The 21,517-nt window shown below is 43.6% G+C and overlaps 1 protein-coding gene across 7 annotated transcripts in view; it reads right to left on the bottom strand.

The window, feature by feature from the left end:
- EIF4G3 (eukaryotic translation initiation factor 4 gamma 3) overlaps positions 1 to 21,517 on the bottom strand; it is a 3,593,176-nt gene that overhangs the window by 3,211,148 nt on the left and 360,511 nt on the right. For all 7 annotated transcript variants that reach the window (XM_044063163.1, XM_044063168.1, XM_044063165.1 and 4 more), the window contains exon 2: positions 9,905 to 10,000. In XM_044063163.1, the coding sequence (XP_043919098.1) occupies positions 9,905 to 10,000 (96 nt within the window). The remainder of the gene's footprint in view (positions 1 to 9,904; positions 10,001 to 21,517) is intronic.

Below are 21,517 nucleotides of genomic sequence, written 5' to 3' on the forward strand. Positions count from 1 at the left end.
GGAAGTTGACTGTGTATCCCAGAGCTTGAAGTAATCGTATGACATAATCCAGTTTTTTTTGTCAACATCAATTTGTCGTCCGCTTGTATGAGGCAGTCGTCCAGGTACGGGTAAATTTGTATCCCCTGGAGCCTGCAATGAGCAATTACTGAAGCCAGGCATTTTGTGAATACTCTGGGCACAGTAGATAAGCCAAATGGCAATGCTGAGAATTGACAATGCTCTGGCCCTGCAAGAAATCTGAGGTATCTTCTGCAGCTGTGTCTGATAGGGACATGCTGGTATGCCTCCTTGAAGTCCAGAGTAATCAGCCAAGACCCCTTGCCCAGCATGGGAAGGAGTTGCTGTAGAGTCAGCATTTTGAACTTTGGTACTATGAGAAAGGTGTTTAATGCGGACAAGTCCAGTATTGGTCTCCATTGAGATTCTTTTCTTGGAACAAGGAACAGTCTTGAGTAAAACCCCTGGTCTTGTTCTTGTTGTGGTACTCTTTCTATTGCTTTCATCAGAGTCAGTAGAGTGATTTGCTTGACAGCCTCTGCCTTCTGGTTTTGTGGTAGGTTTGGCATGCCTTGTTTTCTTGGTAAGGTATGAAAATGAAACCTGTACCCTCGGTCTATAATGTCTAAAATCCATTTGTCCTTTGTCAGTCTGTGCCAATTTTCTGCAAACAGAGATAATTTCCCACCCAAGGGAGCTTCTATTTGTTCCCTGGTAGGCGGTAGTAGAGGAAAGTCATTGAGATTGTGGTTGTGGGGCAGGTGAAACCCCTGCGTCACTTCTTTGGTTTCCTGGCTGCCATTGTCGTCCCCTGTAAGGGCCTCTTCCTCGGCTACGTCTGTTCTTACCCCTTTGAAACTTTTCTGGATTAGGAAAGGACCAGTTTTTAGAAGGCCAATTCCTACTGAATCTGGGGGGTTGAACCTGGAGGAAATCTTTCACCGTCTGAACTGATTTTGCTTTTTCTTCGATGGTCTTTAACACATCCTTAGCATTCGCACCAAAAAGCTTGTTCTTTTCCAAAGGTGCATCCAGAAGTTTTGCTTTTACATGATCTGGTAGAGGCTGATCTTTTAACCAAGCATGTCTACGAATGACTGCCCCTGTCATAGCTGCCCTACATGAAGCTTCCAGTGCATCATATCCACACTGCAGGAAGTGATTGCTTACTTGCCGAGTGTTATGTACAGCTTCCTGCAATGTCTTCCTGTCTAAAGGATCAGGAGTGGCTAATGTTTTTTGTAAATCTTCTAACAGGTAATCCTGATATTGCAACATATGAAAAAGGCAATTTAAAGCTCTCATAGATAAGGTAGTGGATGTGTAAACCTTTTTGCCCCATCTCTCTAATGACCTAGCTTCCCTGTTGGAGGGCAATGGATTTTTAGAGGTGGAGGCTGAAACACCTTTAGGCCCCTGTGAAATAGTTTCCAAATCAGCAGTATGGGCCCTGAATAAATGGGAATGAGTTTCTGGGACCCTGTAATACCTGTCTGGCTTGGCTGGAGCAGGAGGAAGAGAATCAGGGGTAGCACTAGAGTCAGAATATAAATCATCCAGAACATCAAGTACAGGAGGAATAGCTAAGGGCCTGTGCTGGGGCTTCTTAAGGAAAGTCCTAAGGTGTTTCCTAGAATCAGAATATTCCTGACCTTGCCACTTGAAATGTTCCCTCATGGTGTGCAGAACTTCCCCAAAAGAAATATCCTCAGGAGGGGAGGCCGAGGGGATGGAATCTTCTGCATCCGAGTCCTCATAGGTCTGGAAGAGCTCTTCCTGGCTATCCGAGTGGACAGAGCCCTCAGAATCTTCATCTGAAGGAATAGGGTCAGAGGGTTCAACCCGGGGCCTTTTGTCAGAAGGAGGCTGGGATCCTCTCTCAGGATGGGCCTGTGAACCTCTAATCATGGAAATTAAATCAGCAGCCATGGACATAATTTGTGTCTCTGGAGTAGTCTGAGGTAAAGATTTAGAAGTAATATGCTTTGTTTTGCTGGCTGCCTTAGCCCTAGTGTAGGCCTTAATAGACATGGCCATAGGAGGCCTGGCAGCTCCACGTGCAGGAGTGACCTTGTCTACAGCAATGATCTCGGGCATTTCCTCGGTTTCGGTATCCGGAGGAAAATCGATAACTGGAGGAGTGATGTCCGGAATCGGAGTCGTCGGTAATGCGGTATCTTCGGTTCGGAGCGGTGGAGAGACAGTCTCAGAGGGAACCGGAGCACTCGCGCTAGGTTTTGGCGTGGAGTCGGTGGTAGACACGGGCCGAGGATGTCGGTCCCGGTCTTTTCGCTTTTTGGGAGTTTGCGATGTCGGAAGGTCCGACGGCATGGTGTAAGCAAATTTATCGGCGAAAAAATATTCAGCGAACTCCGCCCGGCGCCTGAGTGCGCGCGTGTTGAAGCGAGCACAGGCTACACAGGCCGAGACGTCGTGGTCTGGGCCCAGGCAAGGAAGACAGTAAGAGTGGAAATCCTTATGTGGTATTTGTTTACCACAAGAAAGACAATTGTTAACTTTTTCAGTAATTTCTGACATCGGCTGAGGCAAGAAAAGGTCCCCAACGGGGTACTTAGCTTTTTTGATGACTTCGGTATCGAAGAATACAGGAGCTGACCGACCGGCACTTGCGAACTGCTTCTGCTTCGGCACCGCGGCAAGAAAGACTGAAGAAAATGGCGTCGGCTGATGCTTATGTACTCCAGCCGCTCTGACGGAGAGAAATGCGACATCAGCCGACGTCGGACCCAGACTTTGGAATCCGGCCGACCGAGGGCTGCCTGAGGCAGGACAACCCACATGTTATGACAACAGTTGCATTCTTGAAGGACATCTACAAGTTGCTTGATTGTCCACAGGCAGGTGTGCATGTACAAGCAGCTGATAAATTAACCTTTTGAAAAGTAAGTAAACACTTCTTTCAGCTCAGACTTTAGGATAGTGAATTGTCAGGCTCATGTGTCAACGTTTCTGCTGGTTTCCTTTGACAATAAGAGGAAGTTAGTTGCTAACTACCCTTTTTCAAAGACTAAGCCATCTCTGAATTCATCATCTTCTGTGTCCTTTTGTAATCATGGCAACCAACAAGAAAATGAGTGAATCCTTTTGTAATCAAACAATATCTAAAATGCTCTTATGACATGTTAATAGAGCAGCCGCCATAAGTTAATAAAATGTTTATTTTATTTTACATTTGTTGACCGGGCTAGTCTAGCTGGATATATGTCCATTTTCAGTAGAGGCCCGGGGAGAAAAGCTCCACACATAACATAAGCAAGACAGATTGACAAATTGTTAATAAAGACTTACACATACAAATATACATTTAAATCAACTATGTAGTCAAAATCAGCATACATTTAAGGAACTCAAAAATTTAAATTCATACACAATGTATTGTAGATTTCAAGGCAAGTTTACCTAAAACAAATGGTTATGCAGTAAGGCAACAGCCAAGAAGATTACAGTAAAAGCTAGAAGGGAAGGGAAGTGGAAGGAGTATGAAGGAAAGAGAAGATAGGGCACAAGGCCAGAATCATAAGTAAGAGAGGAGAAGAAAAAAGACAGTCAAGATGAGGTGGGAGAGACAGTAGATGTAGGTCAGAGCAAAAGAGGACAGGGGGAAGGGAAGCAGGGTAGATGTTTGGTTTCAGGCAGAAGGAAGGGTAAAAGGTAAGGAGAGAGTAAGGAGAGGGAAGTTAGCCTGGAGTACTACAAGAACAGAGCCAGTGGTTTTGGTAATGTAGTTTGATTTGTTGTTTGAAGAGAGGTAGGGATGAGATTAGTGTTAACTCTGTAGGCAGCAAATTCCATACTCTGCCTACAGTATTGGTGAAAAGAGAGTCACCAGCTAAGTTGTGGGCCTTTATGGGTTTGGTCATAAGTTTACAGGAGGAACGAAGAGAGGTGAGATTGTTATAATGGAGTAGTAGTTGTGAAAGTATAGGGGTGTTACTAGGTTGGTACAGTAGTTTGTGGGCAATTGTAAGTTGTGAAATATTAAGATAGTTTTGTAGTTCCAGCCAGCCTAACTGTTTCAAATTGAGGCAGTGATGTGTTCTAAAAGGGTTACTAGTGGCGAAGCGGGCAATGTTATTATAGCAAGTTGCTAGTTTGTTTAGGTTAGTTTTTTTAAGGTTGGTGAAGATAGGAGAGGCATAGAAGAGAGTTGATATAAGATGGGTGTGAGCAATAATAGCTCTAGTTGATTGGGTAAGAAAAGGTTTTATACGGTATAATGATCCAATTTTTCTGTTAACAGTTTTGATAGTGTTGTTGATGTGTTGGTCAAAAGAGAGATTGTTATCAATGGTAATACCAAGTAGTTTTGTTGTAGAGTCAGGAGAGATGATAGTTTTGTTGTTTGAGTAGATAGAAGTTAAGTGGAGAGGTACGAGTGGTGGGGGTGAAGAGGAGAAGTTTGTTTTTTTTGGCATTGAGAAGTAGATACCGTCTAGTAAACCATGTTTCTACAGTGTTGAATGTATTTTGTGTTAGAGTGGTTAGATCAGAGGAGGTGGATGCTGAACAAATGATAGTAGAGTCGTCTGCATATTGAATGCAGGTAGCTTGAGGAATTACAGAGTGGAGATCATTAATACAGAGGGAGAACAGGAGAGGACCAAGGATAGAGCCAGAATGTTTCTGGTTACATTCTCGGAATTTACTACAGGATGTCAAAGCTGAAATATTTACTGCTTCCCTGAATAAAGAGGTATTGTTCCCTTCCTGTGCAGAGTACCTCAAAAGATTTAATGAAAGGGGATGTCAACTCAGGGGTTATCCAGATTTTTCAACCCTCCATGCAAAAACAGGAATGTTACTTCTAGCAAATGTTCCTTTCACAGGAAACAAAATAATCCCAGGAAGGCAAACAAAAGTTTCAGAAAGCAAAAACAGGGAGATTAAAAAAATGGAGGCTCAAAAATCAAAGACAAGCTACAAAAAGAGCATGTCCCATCATGTGCCCCCCCCCCCCCCGGCATTCTAGGAAAGCGAGCTTTATTCCCTATTTTTTTTTTTTGTTTTGTTTAAATGCAAGAAACGCTCTTCAAATGAAAGTAACAGGATACCAAAACAAGAAAAATAAACAACAAATCTACTAGATATACTGACAGAGCAGCCTGTCCTGACAGGACTGTTGGGGGAGGCTCGGGGGGAAGGGCACTGGTGAGCCACAAGTCTGTCCTAAAATATTACTGCCAACCACCCTCCTGAGTGGGATTTTGCTGCTGTACACATGCCACACCCACAACTGGATGAGCATGCCCTGTGCTCCTCTGTCAGTGCCCTCAAGCACCCAGCACATAATCTGACAATCAACCTTGGGTCAAGAGGGACCCAGTCAAGGTGTTACCCTGCTACTCCACTTGCATCAGTTGACCTCAAGTCTTTCGAATAAAATCTTTAGGTTTGTGTTATGAATCACAATGAAGACTTGCTTTCTTCAAAGAGCTGTTTACCTGTAAAAAAAAATAAGGTTAATGTACGCTCATGTTCTAATACTTCCTCACTGGTATGTAAACTTGTATCCAAAAATAGAACATTGATATGTGCAGTAACTGAGACCTGGTTCAAAGCTTCAGAGAGCACCCCTGCAATACCAGGCTACAACGCATACCACACTTTTCAGCCACCAAACCAGGACCGAAACACTGAAGGTGGAGGAGTGTCCATATTCACCAAGGATATTCACCACCTCCAGACTGGTAGCCCAACACAATGCATCTGAAATTCTCCAGGTGCAACTAACACTAGACAAGACTGCAATACAAATTGTAACTTGCTATAGATCCCCCACCATGCCCCAAGATTCTCACTACACTTTTCTAAACATATTGGAAAATATTAAAATACAACCAAACACCCTAATACTGGGTGATTTAAACTACCCTGCCATTAACTGGGAAAACTACTCCTGTACCAACACCTTTGCACAACAGTTCTTGGAATTCATAAATTCCAATGCCCTAGAGCAACTAATTCATAGTCCAACCAGGGGTACCAATATTCTAGACCTGGTAATTACCAACATGGGAGATCAATGCTCCACACCAGTGGTCACCCCCTTGTTGGTCAGATCAGACCATAAGCATAAAATAAGGGTTGGGAGGGTGGCCTAATGGTTAAGGGGTTTGCCTTAACAACACAATGTGCAGGGTTTGAGTCTAACAAGAGATAATTGGCTAGGCTTAAAATGGCTCGCAAGGGCAGTTAGCTTAGTATGAACCTATGAACCTATAATCACCTTTGACATACACATCCCACCCCCCCCCTTTAAGGAAACCTCCGTAAAAAAAACTTCTCCAAAGCAAACTTCATGCTTCTCAACTCAGCAGTAAACTTCATGACACCCATGCATATGGGGAACTAGAAGTTCACCTGCTGAATCCTACACTAAGGTGTCGTACAAGCACATTCACTCGTGCATGGACTGAGCCGTCCCAAATAGAACCAAGACGCTGTCCTCCAAAAAACGGAAGCCAATCTGGTGGTCCCCTGCCGTAAACAAGTTGTACAACAGAAGGAAGAAACTGTTGCAGAAAAGAGGAAGAACCCAGGATTCAAAAAATTATCACCAGCCTAAGTAGAAAGCTGAGATCCCTCATAAAATCTTCCAAAGCTACTTACAAAAACAAAATTGCCAAAGATTCCAAAGACAACCACAACACATTCTACAGCTATGTCAAGAATCTAAACAGCAATACTCAGATCTGCTCTGAGCTACAGCAGAATGGCACTAGATATACTGATCCCAAGGATACTACCAATATCCTGCCACACAGATTCAGTGCCAAACCCCCCCCCCCTCTCACCCCCTAAAGGGCCCATCTCAATATTGAAAGAATGCCAAATTCCAGTAATCATGGCCACTCGGGTAAAATCAGCACTCTCCAAAGCCAAGAATACAGCATCCATGGGACCAGATGACATCCCGGGCTGTGCACTGCATGAACTAAAAAAATGAACTGGTACCTCACACCTGTGTGTCATGTTTAATTATAGCCTCACCTCAGGCTTTATGCCCACAGAGTGGCGCACAGCTACAGTCATCTCACTCCACAAGGGGGGGGGGTCTACTTTGGATCCCGGGAACTACCATCCCATCAGTCTGACAAGCTTGATCTGCAAAGCCATGGAACGTACTATCATGAAACTTCTAAACAAAGACATTGGCAACCTTCAAACACTGGACCTCGCCCAGTTTAGGTTCCTGACGTGCCGATCTTGCCTCCTGAACCTGATCGGCTTCTTTGAATCAGTCTCAAGAGCCGTGGACGAGGGTAAGGTGGGTCACACAGTCTACCTGGACCTCACCAAGGCTTTCGACACTATCCCCCACTCTGGAATCATAGATAAACTTACTAAGCTTGGCATTAATCCCTACATCACTCGATGGATTGCTTACTGACAGAATACACACGTAAAAGTAGCAGACTCCAAATCCAGCTCCAGACAAGTGACAAGTGGTGTACCGCAGGGTTCTGTCCTGGGACCATTCTTGTTTGGCATCTACTTCTCTGAAGTACAGGCCAACACTAAGGGACTCTGGCTTACAAAGTTCGCAGATGACTGCAAGCTGGGAGCCATTACTGAATCTCCAGATGATGTGGATATTCTACAAAAGGGCCTTGCCAAAACAGATGCCTGGTGCCATAGCAATGGGCTCAAGCTAAATGCCAAAAAATGTATAGTTGTCCCCTTTGGGAAAAACCACGTACCTGTGAACTACCACATTGGTGGCAGTACACTAACACCAAAAGTGTGAAGAGACCTAGGGACACAGGTGGACAGTGGTCTCACCTTTGATAACCACATAGCCACAACATTTAGAAAATCCTTCTATGTGGCGCACCTCATCACTAAGTGCTTTTCATCCAGAAAAAAGGAGGTCATTGTCCCTCTGTACTCATCCCTCAGACCCAGTATAGAATATACAATGCCCCGCTTGGTATGCACCTCACAAGATATGTGCAACAACTAGAAAGGCCGCAGAAGTACCTCACAAAAAGAATCACAGGCCTAAAGCAGATGCATTATGCTGACCGTCTAAAGAAACTCCAGCTATTACTCTGTCGCATATCGCCTACTCAGAGGCAATCTCTGCCTAATATACAAGGCCATGTCAAACCCAGAGTTGTTGGACATGCTACACTTGAAGAAATCCCAATCTCTCAGAGCCACATGCTCCAGGGATCTTAACCTTGTCATCACGATGAATAGAACATGCTGGAGGGATAAGTTCCTGACCCAGAGACTCCCCATACTCTGGAATAGGCTGCCCATATATGTCAGGCAGAGCGCCTCAATGGCAGTCTTCAAGAGGAACCTTGACGATTGGATGGGAGATAGGAAATTCACCCTAGGGATCACATCAGTAGCCCTGCTAGACAGGAGTCCAGGAAAGTAAATATTTGTGGGAAGCAATACCCAAGGAATCGTTATGGCTAGGCTTGTATAGGCCCTAGGGCTAATAACCTCATACCTACCTATGAACCAGTACCATTGGTGCTGCTTTTCTAGAGGTTAAGAACAGTGCTTTACACTAAAGTGTATTCTCTATCCTTGGTCCGCAACTGTGGGATCAAATGTCTTCCCCAAACACCTTATAATACAACCCTAAAAGGTAAATTAGCTTGAGACTCAAAACCAAAGTTCCAAGTTAAGCACTCTTCCTAAAATCGTATAATCCTGAGAAAGAAGGTAGCTTAGATTTCCATGCAGGCATAGACACACTGCTTTTTATACGATTAAACAAGCAGCACAACAGTGTGCGCTCTTCATGAAACCTCTTCTGCTACTGAGGTTTACTTCTGGGATCTATGACTGTCGTCCTCTGGCTCCCTTTAATATGTGGGTTTGTATGTCACTTTGTAGTGAATGCACTTAAAGTGTTTTCCTTCACCTAGCCTTTAATGCATGCACTGCTTTAACAATTAAACTCTCTCAGTTCTTCTATGCTGTTACACCACATTTCTGTATTTATTTATTAACATTCCATTACAGGGAGAGTCTGACCAGGTAGAAGCCCATTTTCAGCAGCGGCCTGGGGAGAAAAGCTCAAAATTATTACAAAACATTTTAAGAATAATTTTACAACCTTCAAAAATAAAACAAAAACATCTGCACTTTAAAGAATTGTAACAAAGCAGAAAATAAGAATAGATACAAGGTATATGACAATCATTTAATATTTAGAAAAATTTTGGAAAGTTTGTAGAGAAATTAAAGGTAAGTTAGTCTAATACAAATAAGCATTGCAATATAAAGTGAGGAAAAAAGAGGCTTCTGATATATTTAGAGTCAGGGAAGAGAATTGGGTATCAATAAGGAGGTAAGTGAAGAAGGGAGAGTTAAAAGGTATAAGGGATGAAGGTGTACTGGCTCACATTTAGGGACTCAGGTTATTCTGGTTTTGAGCAAGACAGCCAGATTACAGCTAGGAAGTCTGTTTCGACAGATGGGAGGGAGGGTATAGACCTGATGGATATAGGTAAGGGGTTCTGGGCCTTAGCAACCTCATATGAGTACAGACAATACCCAGCGGATACAACAGATTTGTAGATAGAAAGGAGTTTTTGGTCACTGGATCGCAATGACCAACTGGGAACATAGCTGTGTAGAATGTTTAGTGCTGGACAGGCAGATGGATGCTGGGTAATTTTATAGGTGGCAAGAAGTTGCGTATATGTTTCTACATTACCGTACACTCCTTGGATCCCTTACTTTATATACTTGTCCCTGGACTAAGGATTGCAATGGGTCTGCTGTGATCAGTCTATAATCCAAGTTAAGAATCCACACTAAGAGAAAGCCATCTTGAAACAGTCACAGGGCACAAAACCATCCGCTTATGCATTATATATCATGTACATATACGTACATATTTTGCTCAGGTACTTACCGGTGATCTTGTCTGTTGCTGTGTATTCATTGCCTGTGGGGACTGGGAATACACCAGTGTAGGTGGGGTGGCATTTTGTCCTGATGGGTACGGAGGCTACAAATGCAAGCAAAAAAAAAAAGTTTAGCTTGTTTGTTAAAGCAATTCAACTCATCCCAAGCTGAACATATGAGATGTAAATGTGTTAGAAATGAAATTCATTCCTATGTTTACTATTTCTTTCCAAAATGCAAAGCACATTCTAGTCTGGTCAACAACATATTAATTAGAAATGTTTCCAACAAGTTGGCAGGACCACTTGGCAATATGCTGGTAAAAGGAGTTTCAACAACATGCTGAAGAACTAAACCAATACAACCTTTCTTTCCCTTCCTAAAATAGGGCTGGTCTAGAAGGACCAAGGCAAAAATCTGTCTTGAAACACAGGTCTCCCATTCTGCAAGCCTCAAGCAAATCAAGTCATCACAACAGACGCCTTGGACTACGCCTGGCTTGAAAGCTGCATGACTAGAACATGCACTGGAAAATTTAACGGTGTAAGGAAGACGACAGAGTACTCGCTTTACATATTCATTCCAACAGGAGAAATCCTAAACAGCAAGCATTCTGCCTAAAAGAAAAGATGTTGACCCACTGCTCTTTCCAGACCAATGGAAATGGTTTATTCCTAACCACCACTGAATGATCCTCAACAAAATGCTAAAAGAAGCCTTAAAGTGAAAGTTTCAGTGAGTAGGTTTTTACTGTAAACTGAAAGGGGAAACTGAACACTCCCAGCTCAAGTAACCCAGTTAATACCAAATTCTGAGCAAAATATTTTGTATATCCCCATAAACTTATATCATCAGTCACCAAGGACAAATATGTTACGACAAATCATGTAAACGAAAAGTACAAAAGATGGATAATTAAGTCAATAAATCTGCACAATTCTGGGGAGAAAATCTGCTTAAAACCCCAGAATAAGTGGCAAGGCAGATATCGACCACTTATGTCACCATGCTACACCATTTGTAAAATGGACAGTTTAAGTGTATACCTGCAATTTTTAAACATGAATATCTTATCCAGTATGAGAGAGAAACTTTACATGTGAAAATAAAATGCAAGTTTTGCACTTGTTCTACTTCTGGATCCTTTCAAAATCCATCCGATGCAACTAGTGAGACAAAAGCTATTCATAGGATAGGATCCAGTCCTTGAGCTAGTGCTCCATGTTCCGAGGTCCTACAGAAATATCCCATAATTCCCCTGCAACCATCTGCTTCACAAACAGAGTTTGCAGACTAGATGCTAATAAGATCTGAAGGGCAAAGTCTTGTAACTATAAACAGGAATGGGCAGCAGGGTTTCAGGTTAGTCTACCCAGGTCCTCTGAAAATGTGACAAATTGAAAAGGGGATAAAGGGAGAGGTGTGATATTAGGCAGACTACAATGAAAAGGATCAAGTGTTATGACAAGTGCATACCCTCCTGTATCCAATTTCATCAAGTCCATCCAATTACACAGTCAATGGCAGAATCCCAAGCTACATTAATTTCCAGGTGATGACAAGATACCTCAAAAAGCTCTAGAAATGAAACTCAGCCCATGTTTGGTGAAGCCATATTATGTAGACAATGTTGCTGCTGATGTACAAATTTTCTCAAAAATAATTGCTGAAAACTGCAGTAGAACATGAAATGTATCCTGTAAAAGGAGTTCTTGGTTTAGTTGGCAATAATATGTTTCTTCTGGAGTGTGCTTAGGATATGCAGCCAGAAAGACCCTGAAAAGAATTATTTTGGATATCTTCCTACCCAGTCTGTTAGAAGACAAGAGTCTGAACAAAGGAGGACCTTTACTTATCTTAACTTCTGTAAAGGTAAAAGTGGATTTGTCCATGTACAACTACAGCCTCTGTGTAGGAGATGCTCTACCCTGTTAAGACTAATTAGGGAAGAAGATGGGTAGATGAATGGGCTGATTTCAAATCTGTCCCCTTCGTTACCGTAGGTACAAAAGGAGGATTTGTTTTTAATGATAATTTGCCTTGGTGAAGCATCAGATATGGAGGAGCAGAAAACAGCATCTGTAATTCTGATACTCGCTTAGTGAAGTGCTAGCCACCAAAACAGGGTTTTCCAAGAACAGAACTTAAAGCCACTGAAGATGCAAACTTGAAGGGTGTTTTAGTGAAGGACTCCAAACATAGCTTCATGTCCCAAGGAAGAGTACTGTTTTTAAAACAAAGGCATTTAAGAAAGGTCCCTTTCAGAAAGGTCTTGCACAGTTTGTGGACTGACAGAGATGGATTAAAGAATCCAAACTGAAAGTTAAAAATTGAAGCTAGCTGTACTTTGAATTTGCAGTAGCTACAGCCAACATCAGACAAAGTTTACAAAACCATGGGAATTACAACAGAAAAGGGAATACATCTTGCTGTCTAGACAATAAGTAAAAACATTTCCACATACCCAAGGAATATCCAACAAAAAGGGGTCCTTTTCTTTTTTTGGCACCAGACAGAAAATCTTGTCCATTTGGAAATGCAAGATTTTCTAGTAGTAGGTTTCCTGGCCTCCTGCAAACCCTAAGCACATCATTAGAGAAAAGGTGCCTAAAATAATCAAAAGTTGATCACCCACAAGGTCGGGTGAAGAGTTGACAAGTGTGGGTGAATCAGAAATTCCTTGTCCTTAGTGAGTAGGTCCATCCGGTGAAGTAACATGTAGTGATGGGCCCTTGGCTAATTGCAGAAGAGGGAACCAATGCTGTCTTGGCCAAAAGGGAATCACTAAAAAGAAGTTATGTGCTTACCATAACGTTCCATGTGAGTTGCTTATCTCGCCTTTATTCTCACGGATGGGTTCGGAGCCGATCCTAGGCTCCGACACGGCCTATAGCAAAGCTCAAGGTTTGTCAATAGCTCGAGACCAAGCCCCTTATCCCACAATGCACTGCTGGAATTACCTCAGATCTTGTTTGCTGCGAGTAACAGTATATATATATATATATATATATATATATATATATATATATATATATATATATATATATATATATATATATATATAATATTGAATAACCAGGATAGTACTAGCCTCTAAGTCAACAGTCAGCCAGGAGGGGGAAGGAGGGAGGGACATGAGAATAAAGGTGAGATAAACAACTCGCATGGAACATTATGGTAAGTACATAACTTCTTTATGTGAAGCTGTTAAATCTCACTGTTTATTCTCACTGATGGGTAGCGTCCCTAGCACCCTCAACCCTGGGTGGCTCATGGGAGCATGTTCTTCAGTACCGTGGAACCAAAGGAAGACCTGTCCCTTGAAGCCTTATCTACTTTGTAATGCGTGATAAAGCTATGAGGCTTAGACCAAGTGGCTGCAGCGCAAATATTGTCAAGGGGCAATTTAGCTTGAAAAGCAGAAGACGTAGAGACTGTTCTAGTAGAATGAGCCTTAGGTTTGTGTGTTAATGGCATGCTCGCATTTTCATAAACAAAGGATATACAATCGGATAACCATTTAGATAAGGTTGTTTTAGCCACTGGATTGCCTTTTCTTGCTTCAGAGAAGGATACAAAAAGTTGGTCTGATTTTCTAATATCCTTAGTTCTGTCAAGAGAAAATCTGAGCTGTCTGTGAACATCAAGTTTGTGCAGCATGTATTCCAATTTACTAGAGTGGTTGAGAAAAAAAGACTAGCAGCTCAATGACCTGATTGATATCTGACTCGGAACAAACTTAAGGTAAAAATAAGGGGTTTGTTCTGAGAGAGACTATCAGCATGGAAAATCATGTAGGGAGGTCTGATAGATAATGCTTGAAGTTCTGACACTCTACGGGCAAAAGTAATGGCCACAAGAAATACTGTTTTCCAGGATAAAAATTTGAGATCACAAGAAGATGCTGTTTCAAAAGGAGGAAGAATAATTTGAGACAGCATAAGGTTTAAATTCCAGGGAGAATAGGGAATTTTGAACGGAGGTATCATATGAAGAAAGCCTTTAAGAAAAGTCTTTGATAATTTATGGTCCATAACATTTGAGCCACCAAACCCAAGATGGCAGCTAAATGAACCCGAACTGTAGCAGCTGCTGCCCCTTCCTTAAAAATTTTTGTCAAAAATAGAAGATAGCGGAGCTCAGAAAGGGTCAATGTTCTGCGTGCTGGCCCAAATTGAGAACCTTTTCTACTTACTGCCATATAATTTCCTGGTAGATGGCTTGTGAGAAGACAAGAGAATTTGTCTTGTATCTTCTGAAATTGAATGAAGCCTGGCAATTAGGGGAAGTGGATTAGACAAGCAGTCAGTTTTCAGGGACTGCAGTGAAGGATGAAGGTCCCCTGACGGGTGCGTCAGAAGGTCCGGAACTGGGTCCAGGATCCATGTATCTTTCAACAGATGATGGTGAAGAAATGGAAACCAAAACTGTCGAGGCCAGTAGGGGGCTATGAGTATAACAGTCCTTCCCAGCGATTTTGCTTTCTGTAAAAATCTGGACATTAATGGGAAGGGTGGAAATGCATAAAGGAGACCCGGGGGCCAATCATGTAAGAGTGCATCTCTCAGGGGATGACCGGGAGGTGGTATTAGGGCAAAGTAGCTTCTGCATTTTGAATTGATGTGGCTGGCAAAAAGCTTGCAGCAAGGCTGGCCTCATTTGCGGAAAATCAACTCCGCAACCTGTTGTTTGAGAGACCACTCGTGAGGGAGTAATATTGCCCTGCTTAGCTTGTCCGCTATCACGTTCGATTAACCCGGGATGTACATTGCTAACAGAAAGTGGGATGACAACGGCCATTGCCAGACCCTGAGGGCTTCTCGACAAAGGGGGTAAGACTTGGTTCCGCCTTGCTTGTTCAAGTACCAGACTACTGACATGTTGTCCGTCTGAATTGCAATAGCTCCTAGAGGGAGAGAGTCTTGAAAGTACTGCCAATGCCAGATGCACCGCTCTCAACTCTAGAACATTGATGTGCAGATGTGATTCTTGATCTGTCCATGTGCCTTGGGCAGTCATTCCCTGAAAATGCCCCCCACCCTACCAGGGAAGCGTCTGTGGTCACAGTGGCTACTGGGGGGGGAAAAGGGTCTTCCGATTGTGACATGAAGAGACATCAACCACCACCGAAGGTCTCTCTTGCAAGAATCTGTGATGAGAGTCGTGCGGTGCATCGGTAGTTTCTGGTAAGACCACTGAGCCAAGAGGAGCCATTGAAGAATTCGCATATGCATCCTTGCGAGTGGTATAGCCAGGATTGCTGCCGACATCAAACCTAGCACCTTCAATACCTCTGCTGCTCTAGCTTTGTTCTTTGACACCAGTGAGCTGACGTTTTGGCGGAGAAGAGAGACTCTTTCAACAGGGAGACTTAGCGTGGTAGTTGAGGTATCTAACTCTGTTCCTATAAAAACGGTATGCTGCAATGGCGATAAGGTAGACTTTTCGAAGTTGATTGTAATGCCTAATTGATGGCAGTGTGTCAGAGTGTATTGTGTTGCCTGAGTCAATTGATGCCTGGTGGCAGCGGTGAGGAGCCAATCGTCTAGGTATGGAAACACCTGGAATCCTAGACGTCTCATGTGAGCTGTGATCACTGCCATGCATTTGGTGAACACTCTGGGGGCTGTAGTGAAACCAAAGGGCAGAGCTCGAAACTGGTAATGATAGACTCCCAGCCGGAAGTGCAGATGATCTCTGGAGCATCTGTTCATCTTTGTGTGATAGTACGCGTCCTTGAAATCTATGGAGCACATACAATCGCCTTTCCCTAGAAAGGGAAAAAAGGACTGAAGCATGACCATTCGGAAAGTACAGTTTTGTACCTACCATAAATGTAGATGCTCGAAGATCCACATTGCTGCAGTCCTTACACTTGGGTAGTCCGCTGTCCTCGGTCGGCCCGAATATCAAAGTATAAGGCTGACGTCGGTCAAGGCGCATTTGACTGACATCAGGACGTCAGGGTACAAATGCGCATGACCGACGTCATATCCTCAGTCTTTTCTTGCCCCAGATGTCAGAAGACCCTAAAAATAAAGGTCAAAACCAAAAGACAGCAAACAACCAACCACCCTTGCACTAATTATATGTACAATATATACAATATACACAATATTTACAACCCAACCCACACAACCACCTCTAACTACAGAGGGAAGGAGGAGGGTAATTGGACTGCAGCAATGTGGATCTTCGAACATCTACATTTATGGTAGGTACAAAACTGTACTATGTTCTTCATCTCACATTGCTGCAGTCCTTACACTTGGGTAGAATCCCAAAGCAGAGGTAAGGGAGGATGGCCAAACTACAAGGAAGCAGGAGCTGCCAAAATGCCCTGCAAAACAGCAGTGGCAAAACCAGCCCTAGATTTAGAGAAAAGTGGCAGGTGATAATGCCTAGAGAAAGTATGCACTGAACTCCAAGTAGCTGCCTCCAAAATATCCTTAGTCGCCACTCCCCTCAAAAAGGCTGTCGAAGTGGCAGTAGCCCTAGTGGAATGAGGCCTAATCCCAGCTGGAATCTCCTTGCCATGATGGGAATAACAGAAAGCAATGCAAAACCCAATCCACTTAGAAATAGTTTGTTTTGACACAGGCTTGCCCTGAGAACTCAAAGCAAAAGAAACAAACAACTGCTGAGATTGCCTGAGCCCTTTAGTTCTGACCAAATAATATCGCAACTGCCTGTGTACATCTAAAGTGTGCAAAATCTTTTCCCCTTTATTTTGGGGATTTGCATAAAAAGTAGGCAAATGAATAGTTTGGTTTAAAGCCACACTAGAAACCACCTTAGGCATAAAGGAAGGATTAGTACGCAAAGATACCCTATCCTTATGGAAAATCAAGAAGGGCTCAACCGCCATAAGGGCCTGCAATTCAGAAACCCTTCTTGCAGAGGTAATGGCCAACAAAAAGGCAGTCTTCCATGATAAATATTTCAACTCAGAAGTAGCTGCAGGCTCAAAAGGTTGTAGAGTGAGTTTCTCCAACACAAAATTGAGATCCCAAGCAGGAGTAGGAGCTCTACGTGGGGGTCTTATATTCTTTGCCCCCCTAAGAAATTGCTTGAACAAAGGATGAGAAAACAATGGAGGGTCACATTCATAGTGAGCTGAAATTGCTGCAGCATGAACCTTAATAGAAGAGAAGGACAAACCTTTGTCCAGTAACTCAGTAAGATATTGAAGAGCCACACTGAAATTAGGCTCAGAAACATCAAAATCCTTTGCTGCACTCCAAAATAAAAATCTCTTCCATTTATCTGCGTACACTTTCCTTGTACTAGGCCTTCTAGCTTCCAAAATCACATTCAAAACTTGTTGTGGAAGTTGAGACCCTCTATGGTTCAAAACAGAATATGCCAGGCTGTTAGGTGAAGAGAGTGAAGTTTGACATTGAGCAAATGGCTGTCCTCCTGTGACAACAGGTGTGGAATCGAAGGCAAAGGCCATGGAGGCTTCCGTACCAGACTTCTCAGTAATGGGTACCAGTGCTGTCGAGGCCAATCTGGAGCTATTAAAATCATCCTTGGCTTGTCCTGTCTGACCTTTAGAAGTACCTTTGGGAGGAGAGGCAGAGGTGGAAAGGCATACACATGAAGATTGCTCCAATTGAAAGAAAGAGCATCCACTTTCCAAGCTGTGGGATGAAACCTTTTGTGCAAAACTTTGGCAGCTGATGGTTTAGTGGAGAAGCGAACAGATCTATGTCTGGAGTTCCCCATGACACTGTCAATTTCTGAAATACATGAGGATCCAATTTCCACTCGTGGGGATCCATAATTGCCTGCTCAACACATCTGCTAAGGAGTTCTGTGCTCCTGGCAGAAACCTTGCCTGAAGATTGAGCTGTAAACTGAGAGCAGTCTCCCACAAAATCATTGCTTGCCTGCATAGAGGATAAGAATCGTTCCCCTTGCTTGTTGATGTACCACATGACAGTTGTGTTGTCTGTTAGAATCAACACCTGCCCTGGAAGAAGTAAATCCTTGAAAGCTATTAATGCAAACTGGACTGCTAACATCTCCTTCAGGTTGATATGTAGATGTTGTAGTCTGGCAGGCCACTTGTCTTGTATCCACTTTCCATTTAGATGAGCTCCCAAGCTTTGTCTGAGGCATCTGTCGTTAAAATCTGACTCGCCTCTGGCCGGGTCACAGAGAGTCCCTTGTTTAGGTGACATTCCTGAGCCCACCACAAAAATTCCTTTTGAATGCAAGGTATTATTTGAATGACAGTGTCCAGATCCTGGCAGTGCTGTGTCCATACATTTTGAGATACCATTGCAGCTTCCTCATATGCAGTTTGGCATTGGGAAGCACCAGAATACAAGATGCCATGAACCCTAAGGCTTGAAGGACTGTCCTTGCAGTCAGCCCGGACTGATGAGATAGTTGATGGAAGTAAAGGGAAAGACTCTTTTGTTTGTCCGGGGTTAAAAGGCCATCTGGGATGCTGTATTCAGTCTTACACCCAGAAAGCACATGTCCTGAGAGGGTACTAGACTGGACTTTATTTCGTTCACAGAATACCCCAGGCATCTTAGCACTGCTATCACATATTCCAAATGATGAAGAAGCTCTTCCCTTCCTTGAGCCAGAATCAGGCAGTCGTCCAAATAAGGATAGATCTGTATTCCTTTTAGCCTGAAGAAAGCTATCACTGGAGCCAGAACTTTCGTGAACACTCTGGGCAGTAGATAAGCCAAAGGGCAATGCAGAGAACTGATAGTGAGAAGTCCCAGCTCAAACGCAGATACTTCCTGCAACTTAGTCTGATAGGAACATGAAGGTAAGCCTCCTTGAGATCCAAAGTTACCATCCAATGATCTTTGCCCAGCAGAGGTAAAAGCTGTTGTAACGTCAACATTTTGAACTTGGGAATGTCCAGATAAGTGTTGAGGATAGATAAATCCAAAATTGGTCTCCACGTGTTCCCCTTCTTTGGTACTAGGAACAGGCGAGAATAAAATCCTAGGCCCACTTCTGGCATAGGGACCGGCTGTATGGCCCCTAGTTGAAGTAACAGAGAAATTTGCTTGTGAGCCTCTATTCTTTGTTGAGGAGGAACGTCTGGCATGTCTCTGAAAGGAGGCAAGGTATGGAAATAAAACCTGTAACCTTGGTGTATGATATCCAATACCCATCTGTCTTGGGTAATTAAACTCCAATTTTCTTTGAAAAGTGCCAACCTTCCTCCCAAAGGTGCTGCCAGACGAGAAGGCTCTGGCAGCTGAAAAGGTAGGTCATTGGGTCTGTTTACGAAAGGACTGACCCCTGCCCTCACCTGAAGACTGTGCAGGAGAACTCCCTGTTCTAGGCCTGAAAGAGCCCTGAGCTCTGCCTCTACCACGTCTAGATCTATCCCTAGACTGGGAATCATAAGAAGGATACGTCCACCCTTTAGCAGGCCAATTTCTATTAAACTTTGGAGGCTGAACCTGCAAAAAATCTTTAACAGTCTGCATAGACTTAGCCTTGTCTTCCATTTTCTTTAAAACTGCCTCAACAGGAGAACCAAACAATACATCAGATTGTAAAGGAGCATCTAAAATCCTTGTTTTAACATGGTCAGATAAATTTTGATCCCTCAGCCAGGCGTGCCTGCGAAGAACTGACCCAGTGGCAGCCACCCTAGACGAGGCCTGTACAGCATCAAAACCACATTGCAAAGAATGCTTACCCACCTGTTCAGAAACATGTACTAAATCTTGCAACTCTTTACAATCAATACCTTCTGCCAGAGCATCAACCTTAGACTTCAACTGTGAAAGGAGATAGTTTTGGTATTTTAACATGTGAAACTGGCAATTCAAAGCCCTCATAGCTAGAGTGGAAGTAGTATAAACTTTCTTTCCCCATCTATCCAAGGCCCTGGCTTCTTTATCTGCAGGAACCGGATTCTTGACAACAGAAGCCTTAACACCTTTAGGCCCCTGGCTAACAGTTTCTGGGTCTGCCCTAGGACTCTTAAAAGATACTTATGAACTTCAGGCACCCTGTAATACCTATCCGGTTTAACAGGAGCAGGAGGCAAAGAATCAGGATTAAGAGAAGCCTCTGTAAAAACATCTTCCACTACATCCAAAACAGGAGGTATAGCCAAAGGCCTATGCTGGGGTAAACAAAAATTCCCTAAGCCTTTTCCTGGAATCAGAGAAGTCCTGACCTTCCCACTTAAAATGCTCCCTTATGCAATGAAGTGGTTCTGAAGAAGAAAAATGCTCAGGAGGAGAAGCAGGAGGAGTAGAATCATCCACATCAGAATCAGAATAAGGAGAGTACTCCTGCAAGTCTTCAGCCGAAGACTCTGAAACATCCGAAGCCTGCTCAAAACTCCCTAGCTCAGGCTCCACCCTAGGTCTCTTATCAGGAGGGGCAAAGAACCCTAATCAGAGTAATCAAATCTTCTGCCATTTTAAGCATATGCTTCTTGGGCACAGTTCCAGAAGAACTAGGGGTGACACCAACTGAAGCTAAACCTGGCCTGCCTCTCGGAGAAGCCTTGGAAACAGAAGGAGAGGGCCTAACCACCCTAGGCAGGGAGGGGAGTATAGTAACCTGAGAAGCCCCATCCCCCTGGCCTGCCTCCTGAGAGGCCACATCCTGCAATAACAAGGTCTCCCTGGGATCCCAAAGAAACCTCCGTGGAACCACCGCTCCACCGACACCTCTAAAGAACCGGCGTCCGCACGGACGGTTCTTCTAGCCTAGGCTTCACTGCTTTGTCCTTGCGCTTCTTCGAAGAAGCGGGCGTCGGAACATCCGACGGCATTTTATAATTGCACCGCTTCCCAAAGACTAACCTGGCACAATCTAATCTCCTCTTTATAGTGCGCTTATTAAATCTAGCACAAGAGCGACACCCAACAACGTCGTGCTCAGGCCCTAAACAAGGAATACACAAAGTATGATAGTCTCTATGCGGTATCTGTTTCCCACAAGAAATACAATTATTCACTTTTTCTGACATCCGGTAAACCACTGAGGCAAGAAAAACTAAAATATTCCCAACGGGGTACTTAGCCAACTTTGACTCGGTCTGAAACTCCGAAAACGAAAAATTTCAGAACGCCAACCAGCACTTGCAATACTGCTTCTGCATCGGACCATGCGGCAAAAAAGACTGAGGATATGACGTCGGTCATGCGCATTTGTACCCTGACGTCCTGATGTCAGTCAAATGCGCCTTGACCGACGTCAGCCTTATACTTTGATATTCGGGCCGACCGAGGACAGCGGACTACCCAAGTGTAAGGACTGCAGCAATGTGAGATGAAGAACATCTTCTCTTTCTTTATGAACTGGTCGAGTCTGCTGAAGTCCAAGATAGGTCTCCATTCCCCTGTTTTCTTTGGTACCAAAAGGAATCTTGAGTAAGTTCCAAATCCAACTTGGTCTGCTGGGACTGGTTGGATGACTCTTTCTAGCAATCTTTGGACCTCTACGATTGCTTGCTCCCTGAGATTGGGTGGAACATCTGGGATTCTCTTTACCGGAATGGGAGGGGAAGAGAAAGTACAGTTTTGTACCTACCATAAATGTAGATGTTCAAGTGCTAATACAGCTGCAGTCATAACAGATGGGTTTTCCTGCCGTCAGGCGTGTCCTCGGTCGG

This window comes from Protopterus annectens, chromosome 2.part1 (genome assembly GCF_019279795.1).
Source record: "Protopterus annectens isolate FY-2018-M chromosome 2.part1, PAN1.0, whole genome shotgun sequence".
Taxonomy (NCBI): Eukaryota; Metazoa; Chordata; order Ceratodontiformes; family Protopteridae; genus Protopterus; species Protopterus annectens.